Here is a 16,036-nt window from a genome sequence, read left to right as displayed (position 1 = left end):
TTCAGTGAGCTGGATAAACATGATGCGCATCAGTTGCTCTCCTGGTGAAGCAAGGGTAATTGAGAAAGGAATATCCATTACTGGTGTTGTGACAGGAAAAGATTTCCTTTTAAAATGGCAAAGGACTGGTGCAGGATAGATTGTACTCAAATAGGAGGAAGAAAAAAGCCATATTCTTTTATTTCAGAATTTAAACTCTGTAGGTTTGGGTACTCACATTAGTGAATTACAGAAGCAACTTGTGCATTTTTATCTAGAGATAGTCAAGTAAAGAAAATAAAAATGCAAATCAAGCTATTAAGTCTTTGGAAGGAAGAATTGAGTCAGTTGCATATGGTTGCTGGTCTTTACTGGTAAGGTCCCTAGCTGTTTTAGGAACTTGGCAAAATAGTTTGTAAATATTGCCTACTTCCTGTGAATCCCAGATCCCAAACTGGAAAATTACAGGGGCAAAGATATACTTTTTCTGGTCTGTGTTATGATTTAAAGGGTCTCCCCTTAATGTCATCAGGCTATGTGTTATTCTTTATAAAACTACCTTGTCAATAAGGAGGTTTTTCAAAAGTAAACACTTTTAAGAAGAACTTCAAATGAGAAAGGACTGCTCAGGGGAGTTAGTTCAGCTTTTACCTATTGCTAATGATTTGCATTCTTTCTGGTTCTGCATTTTAGACTATCTTTTCAATATGTTATCCAGTATTGGATAACATAGTCCAATATTAGAAAGTAAGGTGAATAACTCCATGCACAGCTATTCGTATTCTTTCCTTTGCTTTTCAGCACCTACCTTTCTGTTTGGCCTCTTTTCTCTAAACAGAGGTGTTCTTTGAGGACCACTTAATCTTTCAGTCCTTACTGGACTGAACAACAAGGACAAACTACTGAGTCCTAGGGTGTCCAGTTCCCTCTCTCCTGACACCTTCAAAAGTGGGCTTACACCATCCTTTGCCTGGGATTTTGTGTTTGCATCTTTTATACTTGCAAATGCAGTGTCTTCTCGGTTTTCATCTCAGTTGAAACCTGCAGACGGGAAAAACACGATGGTCTGCCAGGTTTGCGTTGGCCTACAGATGCCACGCTGCCACAGCAGACAGTCATACTGGAGTTACTAGCAGATAGGATTTTTATAAAGATTACTGACATCTGCCATACAGGGAAAAGTAGAATAAGTTGTTTGTTTGTAGAAATAAGTCCAATTATCTCCTATAGTTGGAACTTAATCCATTATTTGTGCAACAAACCATTATGGTCGGTAATCGCCTTGGATTGCCATTAGACAGCTTTAAATGCTTTCCTAGAAGGTAATGTTGTGAAATCTTCAGGGGAAAAAAAAAGATTATCCTGGAATGTACAGAATGTAATAATCCAAGAAAGAGATAGTGAAGTCCTGAGGACTCTACCAAATCCTTGTTTGGGAAATAGAGGCATCAGTCCCCTCACACGCTTAAGTTCCTAACTGAGAACATCTCACAGGCGTGACCTGAAGCCTGGAGAGGAGGCTGTGTTACGACAGAGACTGGTCTTTCTCTAAAGCATAGAGAATACTCTGGATGGAAACTGAGGGAGCAGAGGACTGAACAGTGCAACTAAACAGATAAGCTCAAAGCACAGATGTTAGCGAGATAGTTTGAGGGTTTTCTTTGTGGTTAAAGTATTAGAAACCCTGCTACCCTGAACTCGACAGAAATACTTCCATTGATGCAGTCTATGCAAGACCATGTTTATGGTATATGAGCCCCAGCAGACTTTTACTCACTATTTTATAAGGAATAAGGCTAATCTCTTCTCTGAAAGTCTGATGCCTCTGCAAGCTTTTACTTTAGGTAAAAGTACGCAGTTTTACTGTGTATTAAGTATGCAAATGCTATGTTTAAAACTTGCATACTCAAACCCACAAGGGGATGTATTGTAAGTAGAGACTAACTGTTATATTAGGGGAAAGAAGAAGGGGGAGAATCAGAGAGGAATCTGCCCTTATACTAGAGTCGAGGCGACTGGAAGAGCTGGGGTTAGGGAGCAGAGGGACAGCTCCTCTTCTTAGCCTAAATGTCAGTCTGCATGCTCCATCCTACCTACCTAATGCCCAAGTCTTACTGAAAGTCAATGAGTCAAGCAAATGGCGTAGCAAGTTGAGTGAGGACCATGTTTTATACTTTGCAAAGCAGTATGCATGAAAGGCAGAAAAGGACGGCTGGGGCATGGCTCCGGCCTCTGCGCTGCTCCATCCCTGCAGCTCACTTTTCTGTAGGACCTCGGCCAAGTCACTCTGCATCTCTGCCATAGCCTCTGTAGCATGTTTTTTTTTTCTTCCTCTTTGAGCCATCAGGTTTTCATAAGATTTTCAAACAACGAGATGGGGGTACTGACAGGTGTTACTGCAGAGGCAGTCAAATAGAGGCAGAAGACTAAAACCTGGGTAATAAATAGCGCTATGCCATCAACATTTCCACACTGACATAGAGCAGTAAAGTATCAGAAGCTGAAAATACTTTATGGGGCATTTTGACATCTCCATCCTGCAGTGCTTATGTATTATACTGGATGAGTAGTAAAACTGCTTAGTCCTTAGTAACGGTGTTCCTCTGGATGATTTCTTTCAATTGCATATACCACCAATGAAAAAGCTCCTGATGCTGAAAATTAGAAGTCACCTGCTTCTGTTCTGATAATCTCTACCTACTATACAAATCAGTCTTAATGGAGCACTCGAGCACCAGAGATCTATAATTATAATATTAAGTTTCATGTGCTCAGAGGTAGTAATGCAGACTGTATTTTACAGATAATGTACAGAGCAAAATCCAAATCTACAACAGATTGATATTCAGTAATAAAAATCCTTCTCAAGATGTTCTTGTTAATAGCTAAAAAACATTGAAAGCCTTGTTTGAGACTAGGCCAAGCAGTGAAGGTGTTAAGCAATGTACCAGTTGGCACCACATGGCATTGAAATCATGGGAAATATTGAACTTGGTATCTCAAACTTGTACAGAATTTTAGATTCACAGATACTCTTTCGTAAAGGTGAAGTGTAGAAAGTGATTTTTTTAGAGTGGGCTACAAGATAATATCCCTTAAATAATGATTGCTTAAATCATCAAAATGATGATCGATTGAACAAGAGATGTTTATGTAGAAATTCTCCTAAAGGATGTTGAAAATTTTGTTACCATTACTTTCATTCAAGAGCATACAAAATTCAGATTTTTTTCCTTTTGTAACATTTTCCACTGACAAAAAGAGATATGTTTTTCATGATGTCATATATACCTTGAAAACATAGAAGCAATTTCATACTGTCTTCTTAGTCCAGTCAGTGAAGTCTTTCCTGTTTCTTTTTCCATTCTGCATACATCTCTTTTCAGTCTCAGAAGAAGCATAGGATTCAGGAAGGCATTATTAAAGTTAATTAAAAGCTGAACAAGGTTTGAGGAGAAAGTGCCGTATTTGCGTGTACAAAAGGCAGGCACACTAGTAAGCAGTGTGCGCAGAAGAGACTCTGTTTCGGTTATTTCCAGTGGCAAAGATCATCTTAAAGGACTGGCTTGCAGTACCTTTTTGCATCAAACTATGTTTTTGCAGGTGAATTTGTTCCATCGTAGCCATGCTCATGCTTCTGAGTAATTCCTGACAGGGCTAGAAAAAGGGGTTTTTTTTGTCCTTCCTTTCCTTTTGCACAGCTTTAGTTAAAAAAAAGAGCACAGCTTATCCTCATCTGCATCTATGCACCTATCTACAGGGCCATCTCAGACTTTCTCACGTAACCTGAGGGAATTAAATGTGACTTAAGGACTAGCAGAACCTCCTGGCAGAAGGTCCCTATGTGTGCATTCCCCAGCGGTGATTATTTTGGTCCAGCAAGGATGGGGGATTACCAACACTGTGAGCAGACATACAAAAAAATACATATACGTATATGCATTGTGGTGCCAAGGTTCAAATTCGACCTGTTTTAGTGACTCTGAGGCCAGATCCTGCCCTTACTGAAGTCACTAAGGATCTTCCCACTGGTTTCAGTGAGACTGAGATCAGTGTCCGTTTATGGAAAGATTTTACCAAGTAAGTAGTGTTTTTTTGCCAGGGATTTGTCAAGAATTTCATCAGTCCTAACATTTAATTCAGTTAATTTATTTCCCTTCTTATTTGTGCAAAGAGATGATTTTACAGTTGCCTGTTGCCTGTCTGTAATCAGGGGAAGTCTGTTCCAGTTCCTTGCCAAATCACAAAACTATCTTTTTTTTTTGGTAAAAATAAATACAAAACCCACTGTTGTAAACCAGGGTGCAGTTCAGTGTTGCAGTCTCTGAACATAGGCATTCCATCTGTCCCAGCGGCAGATTTGTTCAACTATGTCTGAATCCATCACTGCTTGGGGGAAAAACTGTTCTCCGACTCATGTTAATGTATGAATCTAATTGTATCCTCGCGCAGTATGCAGCTTTCATTACCCATTAGGAACATTAATATCATAAACTGAGTCCTGGTAGATGTATGGTCTTTATATACTGCATAGTGTCCACAGATCTCTGCTCACAGTTAAGAGAATACAAAAGAATAGAGGATATTTTGAAGTTTTGTGGAGTTTTTTTTTTACTTTGAGATTGAAGTCCAGTGTCTTGGGACCCAGTGACTTTAGATGACCTTCCGTCTCCACGGACTGTACTAAATTTCAGCCCCTGGAGGCTACTCCATACAAAACCTCCTGGCTTTCAAGGGCAGGTGCAAGCAAAGCTTCACTGCGTCACAGATCAAGACCTGTTACTGCCAGAATTAGATTTCACAAATCTCTTTTATTTAACAGGACATCATTAAGGAACTGGTTTATACTGGTTGCTGATGTCTAATTAATATAAGCATAATGCTTCAATTAAGATTTCCAAGCAATAGCATTTCCTTTTTTTTTTTTTGTATTTATACTGACTGAGGGAGATGGATGTGTGTGAGTATGTGTGTGCACATGCAGAATATGTTGAAGACATGTTATAAAGATTTCAAACTCAGACACTCAAAAATGAGAAAATACCAACACTGAAGTGTCTGTGCAACCTGAATTCAGCTCATCTGCTTGTATGTTTTGTGGTGATTGTATGATCCTGTGTAAAAGTTTTAGTAGTATCTCTGCCTTCCTCGTGACATAGGAGGGCTGACTTTCAGGTACAGAATTTGCCTGTGTTATGAACAGCTACTCAAAGTTTTGTCTGTGTTTACCCTGCGCCTTATTTTCTGCACAGTATTTGATCATGTCCTGAAGACTGAACTACTTCCTGGGCTTTTACAGCCCTCCGGAGTGCCCTGAAAGCTCTGCTCGACGAAATCTTTCTGTTCACCAGTGAGGTGAAGGCGTGGTGGTGTTCTAATTTTATAGCTGGGAAACTGAGGCATGGAAAAATGCAAATAGATTAAATGCACTAATTTGAATGGGCTAATCTTGGGGTGTCCCATCTGAGAAGTTGTGGACTTGACTGTTTAGAGTACTTGTGCTTGTGCAACACTATATGTTCAAGCATCCGCCTCCTCTCCCTGCACACATGCACGGTTTATTTCCCTTGTGGCACAGATTTTTTGGGAGATGGCTGTAAGGACCCGGCTGAGCACTCTAGAGCTGTCAGAAGCCTGACTGGGATTAATTCTATATAAGCTGAGATGTACAGAAACTGCTGTGGTTAAAAACTGTCCAAAATGCAAGACAAAAACTAGTGCATGCCAATATTTAGCATAATAAATGGTCAAACTTTCTCAGCCTTTGACTAAGGTATACCAAACTGGGAGTTTTTCCCAAAGATGTAAGTGACAGAAAATAGGTTCTTAGGGTGTTGTTCATTAACCCTGATAAGAAGGGTTATGTGCATGTGTTTGTACTTCATTTCTTCAGGGGCTTCTTCATTGCTGGGGGTTGTGAGCACGTCCTGTGTTGGAAGCTTGATGTGGAGCCCTTACAGCTGTTTTTGCTTTTCCTGGATCTGTGCAACCCATGGTGCCATTGCTAGTGCACTGCCGAGTTCTGCTCAAAACGCCTTTCTAAGTTGCAGTTCACTTACATGTTATTTTCAGCATTATTTCGTCTGATTAGAATAAAATTGCTTATTTTTCTGCCATTAAGTGTATTTGTTCATCCACCATCCAGGGCCACTGAGTGCGTAAAGTAGTGTAAAAATGTGGCTCTGGGGCATCGCAGGCGGTGAGCCAGGCTAGCCTGGGTGCCAGCACCCCTGTCCTGTGACAGGGTGGCATCCAGCAGGCCTCGAGTGGTGGAAAAATTGAAAGCGGTCAGGCTGACTTTGGTCAGACTGCAGAGCCTGCTCCCATACCCTTAACAATTTCCGTTCTTCCCCCTGCATGCAGTAACGCCAGAGTCTCCATTCTGGTCTCACTCCCCTTGTCTTCCTCCCTAAAATAAGGGGAAGATGATAAAAACTGTGATGCTTTACAGGTGTTTGGCTGCCCAGTGTGATATGGGAGCAGTGAGAAGTCCTGGAGAGGGGGAGGATGGAGAGCAGAGGCCTTTCAGCAAGGTAGGATTTGGGGGTCAGAGGGTTCCCCCAACACATCAAAGGTAGCGGGAAGGGCAGGGGCGGCTCTCGTCCCCGTAGCAGCTGTGGGAGGGCAGGACCCGCTGCGTGGGGCAGCCTCCAGTGACAGCAGGACCGGGCCCTGGGGGCCTCACCTGCAGCCTTTTGGGCAGGAGGGGGGCAGAGCGCTCCCACGCCCTGACCTGCGCGTGGAAGTGAACCGTCCGTTTTAACCAGCCACCCCGCGTTAGCGCGGCACGCCAGCTGGCCCCGGCGGCGAGGGCTGCACCGCTTCCCACGTCTGCAGGAACGCGCTGGAAGGAGCTGCTGGACCTTCCCCGCGTGAAAAAACGCCACCAAAACCACCACTTGTTCGCAGCGCTGCCCGTGCTGGAGGGGTTACACTGGAAAAAATAAGTAACTCGGGACTCCAAATCCCCCGACAGCTCCCAGCGCCTCTCATAAACTGGGGCAACGACAACCTTCAACCCGGGGCTCCTGGAGGCACCGCTCCTTCCCCGGGGGTCTCCCAGCCCTTCCCTGCGCGGCTCGGTGGCAGCTGACGGGTGCAGGTAGGCGGCAGGAGCCCGCAGGAGCTCGCCGGGTGGCCCCGGAGGACCCGCGCGGGCCTGCGCCAGCGTGAGAAGCGCCGGCTCGGCCGCGCTGCGCACCGCCCCGGGGCTGAACCAGCCCTTCCCTTCCCCCGGGGCTCCTGCCGAGGAGCCAAAAACCAGCCTTAACAAACAGCGCGCCAGAGGCAGGGATAAAATTCAGTAAAAACGTTAAAAACTTTTATTTACAGCGTAACTTAAAGTACATTTTTTTTTTAAAAAAAGGAACCCACTTTGATAAGAGGCATAATAATAGAATAAAGCTCTTTATGTACAAAAATACAATTTTCATATGAATGAACATCTTGAATAAATTAAACCGCCACCCAGCCCGGTTGCTGAGCACCCCGCGCCTGCGCCCGCCCCAAAGCGGGGCCGCCGCGCCGCGGGGCGGCAGCTGTAAGGCAGGAGCCGCTCGGCGCGTCCGTCCCGCGCGGGGTCCCATCGGGCCCGGTGCTGGGGCCCCCGGCGGCGGCGGCGGCGGCGGCGCGCTGCGCCCCGCGCTGCGCCCCGGGCCGCATGGGCCCGCTAAGCCTTTTCATCGCATTGTCAGGGCGTTCAAACCAAATTTTCATGCTCGTTTTTCTTCGCCGGAGAGCTACAAATTGTAAAATTGACTTTTCACCTCGTCTGCGGCAGCAAATCTGTCCCCGTTCTTCCCGGTTTTCGGGGCGGCGCTGGCGGCGCGGCGGGGGCCGGGGGCTCAGCAGAGCGCAAGGCGGGGCGCGCCCCCTCCCCGCCGGGCGCGCAGCGGGCGCGCAGCGGGCGCGCCCTAGCGGCAGGGCGCGCCGGGCGGCGCGGCGGCGGGCGGCCCGCGGAAGGCGCGCAGGCTCTCCGCGGGCGCGTACGCGCAGTCCTCCGAGGTGGCGGGGCTGCTGGGGCCGGAGGCGCTGGCGCAGAGCGAGGGGGCGGACGGGGAGGCGCTGGACAGCCAGGAGCCGGCGTCGCTGCCGGGGCTGGGGGGCGCGGCGGCGGCGCGGCGGGCGGCGGGCGGCGGCAGGCACTGCTCGGCCAGGCGCAGGGTCTCGGAGAGGGCCCAGATGTAGTTGTAGGCGAAGCGCAGGGTCTCGATCTTGGTGAGCTTGGTGTCGTCGGGGAAGGTGGGCAGCACGCTGCGCAGCTCGTCCAGGGCGGCGTTGAGGTGGTGCATGCGGTTGCGCTCCCGGTCGTTGGCCTTCACCCGCCGGCTGCGCTTCAGCGTGTGCAGCAGCGCCTCGGTGCGCGCCCGCGCACGGCCGCGCCGCCGCCGCCGCTCCCGCGGGGCGCCCGGCGGCTCCGCCGCGCCGCCGCTGCTCGCCGCCTCCGCGGGCATCCTGCGGGAGGGGGTGGGGGGTGGGGGAGAAGAGCGCGGCCGTCACTGCGCGCCCGCGGAGGTACGCGGCGTGCGAAGCGCGGCCGCGAGGGGGAAAGTGCGAAGCGGACGGGGAGAGGAAGGGAGGGGGGAAGAAGAGAAAGAAAAGAAAAATAAATAAATAAATAAAAATAACTAAGAGGAGCGGTGGAGGTGCGGGACTGGCGGGCAGGGCGCGCAGGCTGCGCGGCGCCGGTGCTTGCGCCCCCCCCGTACTCACATGGCAGGTCAGTCCCAGGGATGCGGTTAGGCAATAAGGAAAAAAAAAAAAAAAAGGAGAAAAAAAGGAAGAAAAAAAAAAAAAAAAAGGAGGCAGCAAGCCGGTGCCCGGCGCAGGGGAAGGCAGGGCAAACTTCGGCTCCTGGGAGCCCTCCGCGGAGAGGGGGAAAAGAGAAAACCCCCAGCGCAGCCGGGGCCGGGGAGAGGCGGGGGCGGGGGACACGCGCCCGCCCTTGTCTTTGAAGTGCCCGGGGCCGCTCCGCGCTCGTGCGAGCGCCGGCTTTGGCACACGACGGCCCCGCAGCCCCTTACTTATAGCGGCGGGCGGACAATGGCGCCCGGGCGCCCCGCGGGGCCGCGCCGCGCCGCGGCGGCAGGTCGCCGCCGTGCGCCGCGCCCTCGGAGCGTGCCCGCAATTACCGCCCGCGCCGCCGCCCTCCCGCGGCCTCTCCGCGGCCCCCGGTCAGGCGAAAGCGCGCTGCAACGGCAGCGATTCCGAGCGGGCCCCCCCCGCCGTGCACCGTACGTGTGGCTCTGCCCCGGCGCGGCGCTCCCTGCGTGCTTCCTTTTCAGCTGGCGTTTTGCAGGTGCTCAGAAAGCTAAACATTCCCAATTGCGTTTTTCTTACAAACTTCAGCGCGTCCGAGTGCATATATACAATTCTTTGTTTCCAGGTTAAAAACAAGCGAAAAGAATAGCATCGCTTTTACTATGAAGCTCTTGTAACTCCTGCTAATTCCCACTAAGCCCCTAGGTATCACCGTCTAAAACAACTTCGAGAAGCTACAGTTTTACATGTGCCTGATAAGTTTTTATATTTCTAACGTCTGACTTTTTACATCCTGCATTTCAGTGTTGTAATGGAGCACCGTCGTTAGCACTCAAGTACTTGGATGCCTCAAAACATTTCGGTTTCATCATCCATCGATAGTCATTTTTAGAGTGACAGACCTCAAATCATATTTATTTACATTATTTGCCCTTACATTAGATGTCGATTCACTCTCCCTGCTGTGATTTTCTCCTGTGCCTTTCATAAGCAGGGAACATTGACAGCCTGAAGTTATTGTCTTTATCTCTGCATTTTAAGTTCATAGCAACCATTCTTCAGCTTGAACCTGGGAAGAGTTTGCTGATCAGAGTTATTCTTCCTGCTTCTTCACCCTCCTTGCTTTGAGATGATCCATGACACGGGCAAACTGCCACAAATAATCTTCTTTGTGCTAAAAAGATCACTCACAAAAGTGAGCAATCAAAAAAGTCTTGGGCGATGAATATTAACTAGTCTCAAAGCAGAGATAGTTTCCTAGTAGACTAGCCGGGTCAGCAGCAGATTACTTTATACTTTCTGACATCTTTGTGTATTTTGACCTTAGATGCGTAGTATAACTGTATAAAACAAGGTGACTCGGTGTTGCTGCTCTGCTGGCGAGACTTAGCCCTCTCCATCACGGGACCTGCAATCAGGATGATGGTTTTAGGGCCCGCGCATACATAAATGACTTTATGTAGCTAAGTGGTTCCACTTCACTGTTACTCATGTCCTTAAGTGGCTGCACGATTAGAGGCCTCAGTTAGGCAAATATCTGTAGCAGAGTTTCTAGTGTAAACCAGAAGAAAGTTGGAAGAAACTGAAAATTAAAGCTGGTGGAAGCATATGGCAAAGAATATGTTAACGCTTTTGCTAGGGTGCACTTTGTATACAATAATATGAACTCTGCTGTTGTCAACAACACTTTTATTGTCTTTTGTTTAGGTGTCTTCAAGTAGTCAATAGTTTATTCATTAAAATGTTTATGATTCCCAAGAGTTTCACTGACTGGCACAACTGATCACTTGTCTGAAAGTTTGCAGTGAAAGCGCATTATTCATTAGTCCTTATCCATCATTTGCAGTTTGTCATTTGTTATTCTCTTGTTTTAAAAGTTTGTGCTCCAATCAAGGAGGGGAGAGAGCACCATGTGTCTCTGTGATCAGTCACAGCCATGAATAGCCAGGGCTGAAGTGAAGGTTTCACAAACAACCCATAGGCTGAAATTTGTTTGCATAATCTATTCACTGAATACTTATGAATAACGAATGCATTCACAGAATCAGAATTGTTTCAGGAAGCCTTCGCAAACAGAAAGAAGTGCTACATATCTTGGATAATTTATTCCCGATGAATAATTCAACCAGTTCTATCACAGGCAGTCTACTAATTTTGCAGATAAATTATTCAGCCAACAAAGATAATAGCTCTTACACCTCATGGGCCTGCGCCTGTGGAAGTCAGCTGCAAAAGGTCCGTGAAGTTTTCTGGGATCAGGAAAAAGAAACAGCCCCAAATCAAAAGAGGACCTTTGATTTTGTGGAAGGCAGAGTATGTTCCTGGTGTCTTGACTGATTTGTGGCCTTTGATATGAGCTTCTCTGTCTTGATGTAAACGCAGCTAGTCTCGGGTTGTAGGTGGTATAAGTTGCACGCTGTGTACTCTGAGAAAGCCTATCGCGTAGAAATGCTTGGGCCGTTTGCCTTGAGACACCTTGCTGCACTTTAAAGCGATGAGAAGATGCTCGTGATATTTTTGGCTACAGAAACCAGAAAAGCACAGCTCGAAGGGCCTGTCCTTCCTCGCCCAGCAGCACCAGGCCTGCTCAGCTAGTGTCCTGCTCCCTTGTGGGTCCGTGTGCCGAGCTTCGGAGCGCCGCACGTGGGATAACAAACTCAGTTCGTCCAAAATCCAAGGAAACCATTGGGAGTCCCAATCGTGCGGCAGCTGTATCCCTTGGTGGACTGGGACATAGGTGAGATCCTCCCTCCATTTCCCTGGCGTTGGCTGAGGTGGCAGGCGATGGCCTCGTGGCTGGACTCCGGAAAGACTTCGAGTTAGTACCCAGAGGTGGACGTGCCTAGAGGAAAGGCAGAGGGGCTTGAGGCAAGGTCCAGCAGGTGCCGGGCGCTGCCCGCTGAATACACCCTGGCCAGCAGTAAGAAGGTCAGTCAACAAGAAATCGCTGTTCACTGGTAAGTATTTATTGTGCCTCCTGACAAGCCTCCACTTTAAAAATCAACCTTGCATTTCAAAAGTGGCCAGAATTTTAGTGACACTGTTAGTGTCACTCTTCTGGAGTGCTGCAATGACGAGTTCAAAGGAAAACTGCTCTGGTAGTTGCAAGATGCCTCAGAGAAGTTAGTGGTACCTTCTTGTAGGTTTAGGATATGCATTAATACAACAAATTACCAAACGGTGTGTTTTGTTACATAGGTATGTGAGGGCTTAAACTAGCGTGGAGAAGAGTATCAAAGCGTAAACCGGGACAGTGCTGCTTTTTTCCTCCCTCGTTGTTGGAAAACGTGGCCAGAGCAAGAAGGCAGAGCTGTCTGTGGAAGATGCTTTGTGCTGGGTTTGGAGCAGATTCCCGGCTGTTCTCCTAAACCACCACCCCGGGAATAGAAAGCTCGACCCAACGGTCACTGAAGACAATCTTCTTGGCAGGAATAAGGTGAGGATCGGGTCCCTGCACCTCGCTTGCCCCCCAGGCACCCGTGCGCTGATGCAGAACTGCTTAAAACAGCTGTATGGAAGGATAAACGGCGAGGGAGGAGAAAGGCGAGAGAGCGCTAACGTAACGCCAAGGGGACACAGGGGAGCGAGAGCGAAGCTGTGGCCGGCTGGCGGCCGGAGCCGCCCCGCGCGAGCCCGGCCTCGCGTGGGCCCGCCGGGACCTCGGCCCTTCGCCTGCGGATGCGCAGAGGGAGCGAGCGCGGCGGCGCAGAGCTGCGGAGCTTGCGGCTGGCCATAAGGTGCCTTTCCCCGGGGGACGCGTAGCCCCGCTGGAGTCAGCTTACAGCTCTCAGCCCGGGGCTACCGGAGGGTTCAGGGGTTCATGCATTTGCTGGCGACTAATGGACAGCCCGGGAAGTTCAGGATTTGAAAGCGCTCTCGCCCCGAAGGAGAGGCATCTTTAACCCCTTCCAGGGCGCGGAGGTGGCTTCGCCAAGCGGGGAAGCACCTCGGAAGGAGGGTTTTAAAGGACAGGATAGAGCCCCAAGCGAGCCCTAGCTGCGGCCAGCGCGGGGGCATCCGGGCAGGCTGCAGATAGATACGCAGGATCTATCTATCTACTGCGGGATACGCAGAAAGACTGGGAATGTTTTATTTTCAGGATTTAAGCATGAGATGCAACTTTTTCTTTTTGGAGGGGAGGGAGCGAGTAGGTAAATGATTGTTCCCTGCAAGCACAAATGTATTTTGTTTGTTGTAATTAAAATGTTTTAATGAGACAACCATAAAATCAACCATTAATTATTTTTTTTCAAACACTTCTGCTTCCTTTTGAGCTAGGTCTATTTAGAAATAGTTTAGAGAGTAGCCTGCAGTTTTATTCTTTCTTCGGTATTATACACGGGAGTGGAGAAGTCATTTATAAATAATTACACAATGTTTTGGGTCTTTGGGTTTGTATAATATATCAAAGCGATTAGTACATGCATTGTTCCATTGTAAATGGGTTTTTTCCCTTCCTTTCAGTTTCACTTGCCTTGTCTTCTATCTAAACCTTTTTCGCGAAATCCTTTGTCTTCCTCATTCTTTTAGCTTGTTACAGTGCAGGGACATTCTTCTTATTCAAACACGCACAGCGTGAGCAAAGAAAGCTACTTCTGTCGCATCTTAAGTTTTACCATAACTTTCTGGCATTTTCTTTTCTTCTAGTTTTCCCAGACTACTGATAGGGTAATGAAGAATTATAACATACATCAATTATTGGTGCTCACGGTGTATTATGCTCCTGAATTCAAGGGGAGATAAAGAAAAAAAAAAGAAAAAAAAAAAAAAGCCCCACTTTCTGCGGTTTTGAGGCACATGGGAGAGAGCGCTCGCACAGATTATTTATAACGTCTTTCGGAGCATCAATTATGTTTGACTCCTACAACCACTTCCTTGTCCCACTGGTTTTATGGCTCGAAGGAATCATTTTTGTGTGTGGTAGTTGTGGCGTTTAACTTGTTTCTTTTATGAGGAGCCCAAACAAAGCATCTTCAGTCCAAACAATCTATCTCCCCGAATAATAGCCGAAACGTCAGTCAAGCGCCCGGCGCTGGGAAATACATGCTCGTGTTGGAGGGCCCCTGGGCCGCAGGTTTGCCCGGCGGCCTCGGGGGCTCCCCGCGCGATTCCCCCCGCCGCCTCCCCAGCGCCGGGAAGGAACCCGGAGAAAACGCCGCTTTTCCGGAGGTTGCCACAATTTCGCTGGAGTCAGCGGCGGCCCCCGAAGGCGAAGGGCCAAACGCTGCCGGGTGCCGGCTGCGCTCCCTGCCCGCTCCTTCGGCTGCCGCCCTAAATGGGAAACCTGGGATTAGGATGTCACCTCGGCAGAGCGAGCCCCTTCCCTCCAGCGCACCCTGACAGGGGGTTTTCCTCCCTTACCCCCCCCCCCCCCGTCCTCCTTCTCCCGCCCACAACTCCTCTCTTCTGTTCATCCGTATTTTGTTAATTGAAGCTCCAACACTTACCGTAAGAGTAAGTGGGGCGCACCGGCCGTGGGGCGGATGAAATCCTCCCCCCAGCAATGCCAAAAGCAGGAAGCTTAAGTACCTGCAGAGAGCTTTCTTTTAAAAGACTTTTCATATCAACAATTTTGCTTTTTTGGGGGATTTTTTTAGTGCAATAAAGATAACCTCTAAGAATTGGAGCGCCGTAAGGGTGGGACGGGGCTGAGCCGGCGGCGGCTGCGATGCTCCGGGAGCCCCAGCGGCGGGGGGGATTTGCTCCCATTTGCATAGCAGGTGTTTGGTCCTTGGCCATTCTTCCTTAAAGGAGTTTTAATACGGGATAAATTACCGGGAATTAGGAGGAGGCCGGGCACAAGGAAGGCGCCCGCGGAGTCTTCCTCTGCTCTGGCAGGGGAAACTAAGAGAATGTTTAAAGGAAACTAGAAAAACCCAAACCAAAGTAGCTCCTGCCCCAGCCCGGAGTGTTTGGGGTCTACAGGCAACTCCCCACAATGTAACCTTAAATTCTCATTAATGAATCTGGTAAGTAACGCAATAATCTCAAAGACAGTAATACGATTACTGGCCTGAGGATCTTCGAGTCAGAAAGTCTGGTAAGGGAGTTTAAAATGTTAATCCCTGGTATAATCCCTTCCCCTGGCATTGTATGTACAAGTATTGCACCCGCAAGAGATTTGCCTCGTTCCTTCCCCGGGATCTGGAGCAGGGGAGGGAAGGGGGGGAGCTGGGGGGGGGGGGGCAGCCCGGGGCTGCGGAGCAGAGCCCGGAGCCCCGAAACCCTGGGCATCTCCCGCGGGGGCCGTGCGCCCCGAAACACCAACGCCTCGGAGCGTGTACACAGGCATCGGCCCCAGGGACAGGGGCGACAAGTGCGTGCACACACGCGTGCACGAGTGCACGTGTGCACATACACAAATGTGCATGCACACGCAAACATGTGCCCACACACCCGTGCACATTCTCACACACCCACTTATGTGCTTACAAGCATGTGTGCACACTCGTGCACACACACATGAACACTCACACGCACGGATGCACGCGGACACGCGCACACACAGCTCTGCGCACACCTGCATGCACACACACAAGCACCTGCGTGCACACTCACGGGCACACAGGTGCACGCACCTGCATGCACACCTGTGCACACACATGCATGCACACACATGCAAGCGTGCACGCACTCGCGTGTGCTGCCCAGCGGCTGCCCACGCCGAGGGGGACCGCTGCGAGAGTGGCGGTGGCGCCGGGGCCCTAACTGCCTGCGGAGGCGGGGGCAGCTCCGGGGATCCAGACGCCACGATTTCAAGCCTGAGGAGCGGTGCCCCAAGCTGGCAGCAGAGCGGAAATGCAGAACGGGGGAAAAAACAAACCAGCAAACACGGCAGCCCTGTGTTTGGGGGCATCAGCTACCGCCGGACATTCTAGTGATGTCACGAAGATGCTTGATTTGTAGTAAGAACCACAGTGCCGGCATCCCTAGAATTTTGAAAAATTAGATATTTCAAATACTTTTAAGCAGAGAGTAGTTTTCAAATGCATCCATCTGCCCGTAGGCTTTTGTTCCCAGCTGGTGATGTTTGCTTGCAACTTTTACTTTGGTGCTTTGTAAAGGGACATCTTATAAAACCATCCAGATGCCTTCCCCCTTTGCATCAAAGGAGGCTCTTCTGCCATGACCTGTATTAAAAATAAAAAAGGTGAGACTGCAGAATCCATAGCACTGATTTGCAGGGCTAATATGCACGCTTTTTGCCCCGAATGACTAGCTCTGCTCTTGCCCCATGCTCGATGGTGGGACCAGGCCTCTGCCTGCTGCAAAGGAGGATGCAGGGGAGGACGGAGGG

General features: G+C 49.1%; 1 protein-coding gene across 1 annotated transcript; it reads right to left on the bottom strand.

Annotated features, from left to right (window-relative positions):
• Nucleotides 1-7,892: 7,892 nt before the first annotated feature.
• On the bottom strand, nucleotides 7,893-8,432 carry NEUROG1 (neurogenin 1). The gene has a single exon (XM_062587637.1). It carries the CDS (start codon nucleotides 8,430-8,432, stop codon nucleotides 7,893-7,895), a length of 540 nt encoding a protein of 179 aa, XP_062443621.1.
• Nucleotides 8,433-16,036: the final 7,604 nt, after the last annotated feature.

Source organism: Rhea pennata, chromosome 14 (assembly GCF_028389875.1).
Source record: "Rhea pennata isolate bPtePen1 chromosome 14, bPtePen1.pri, whole genome shotgun sequence".
Classification (NCBI taxonomy): Eukaryota; Metazoa; Chordata; class Aves; order Rheiformes; family Rheidae; genus Rhea; species Rhea pennata.
The sequence above is the reverse complement of the archived record's forward strand: the minus strand, read 5'-3'. Positions and strand labels throughout refer to the sequence as shown.

Excerpts from the sequence above, each read along its gene's own strand:
- NEUROG1 (XM_062587637.1), bottom strand. The coding sequence starts at position 8,432 with ATGCCCGCGGAGGCGGCGAGCAGCGGCGGCGCGGCGGAGCCGCCGGGC.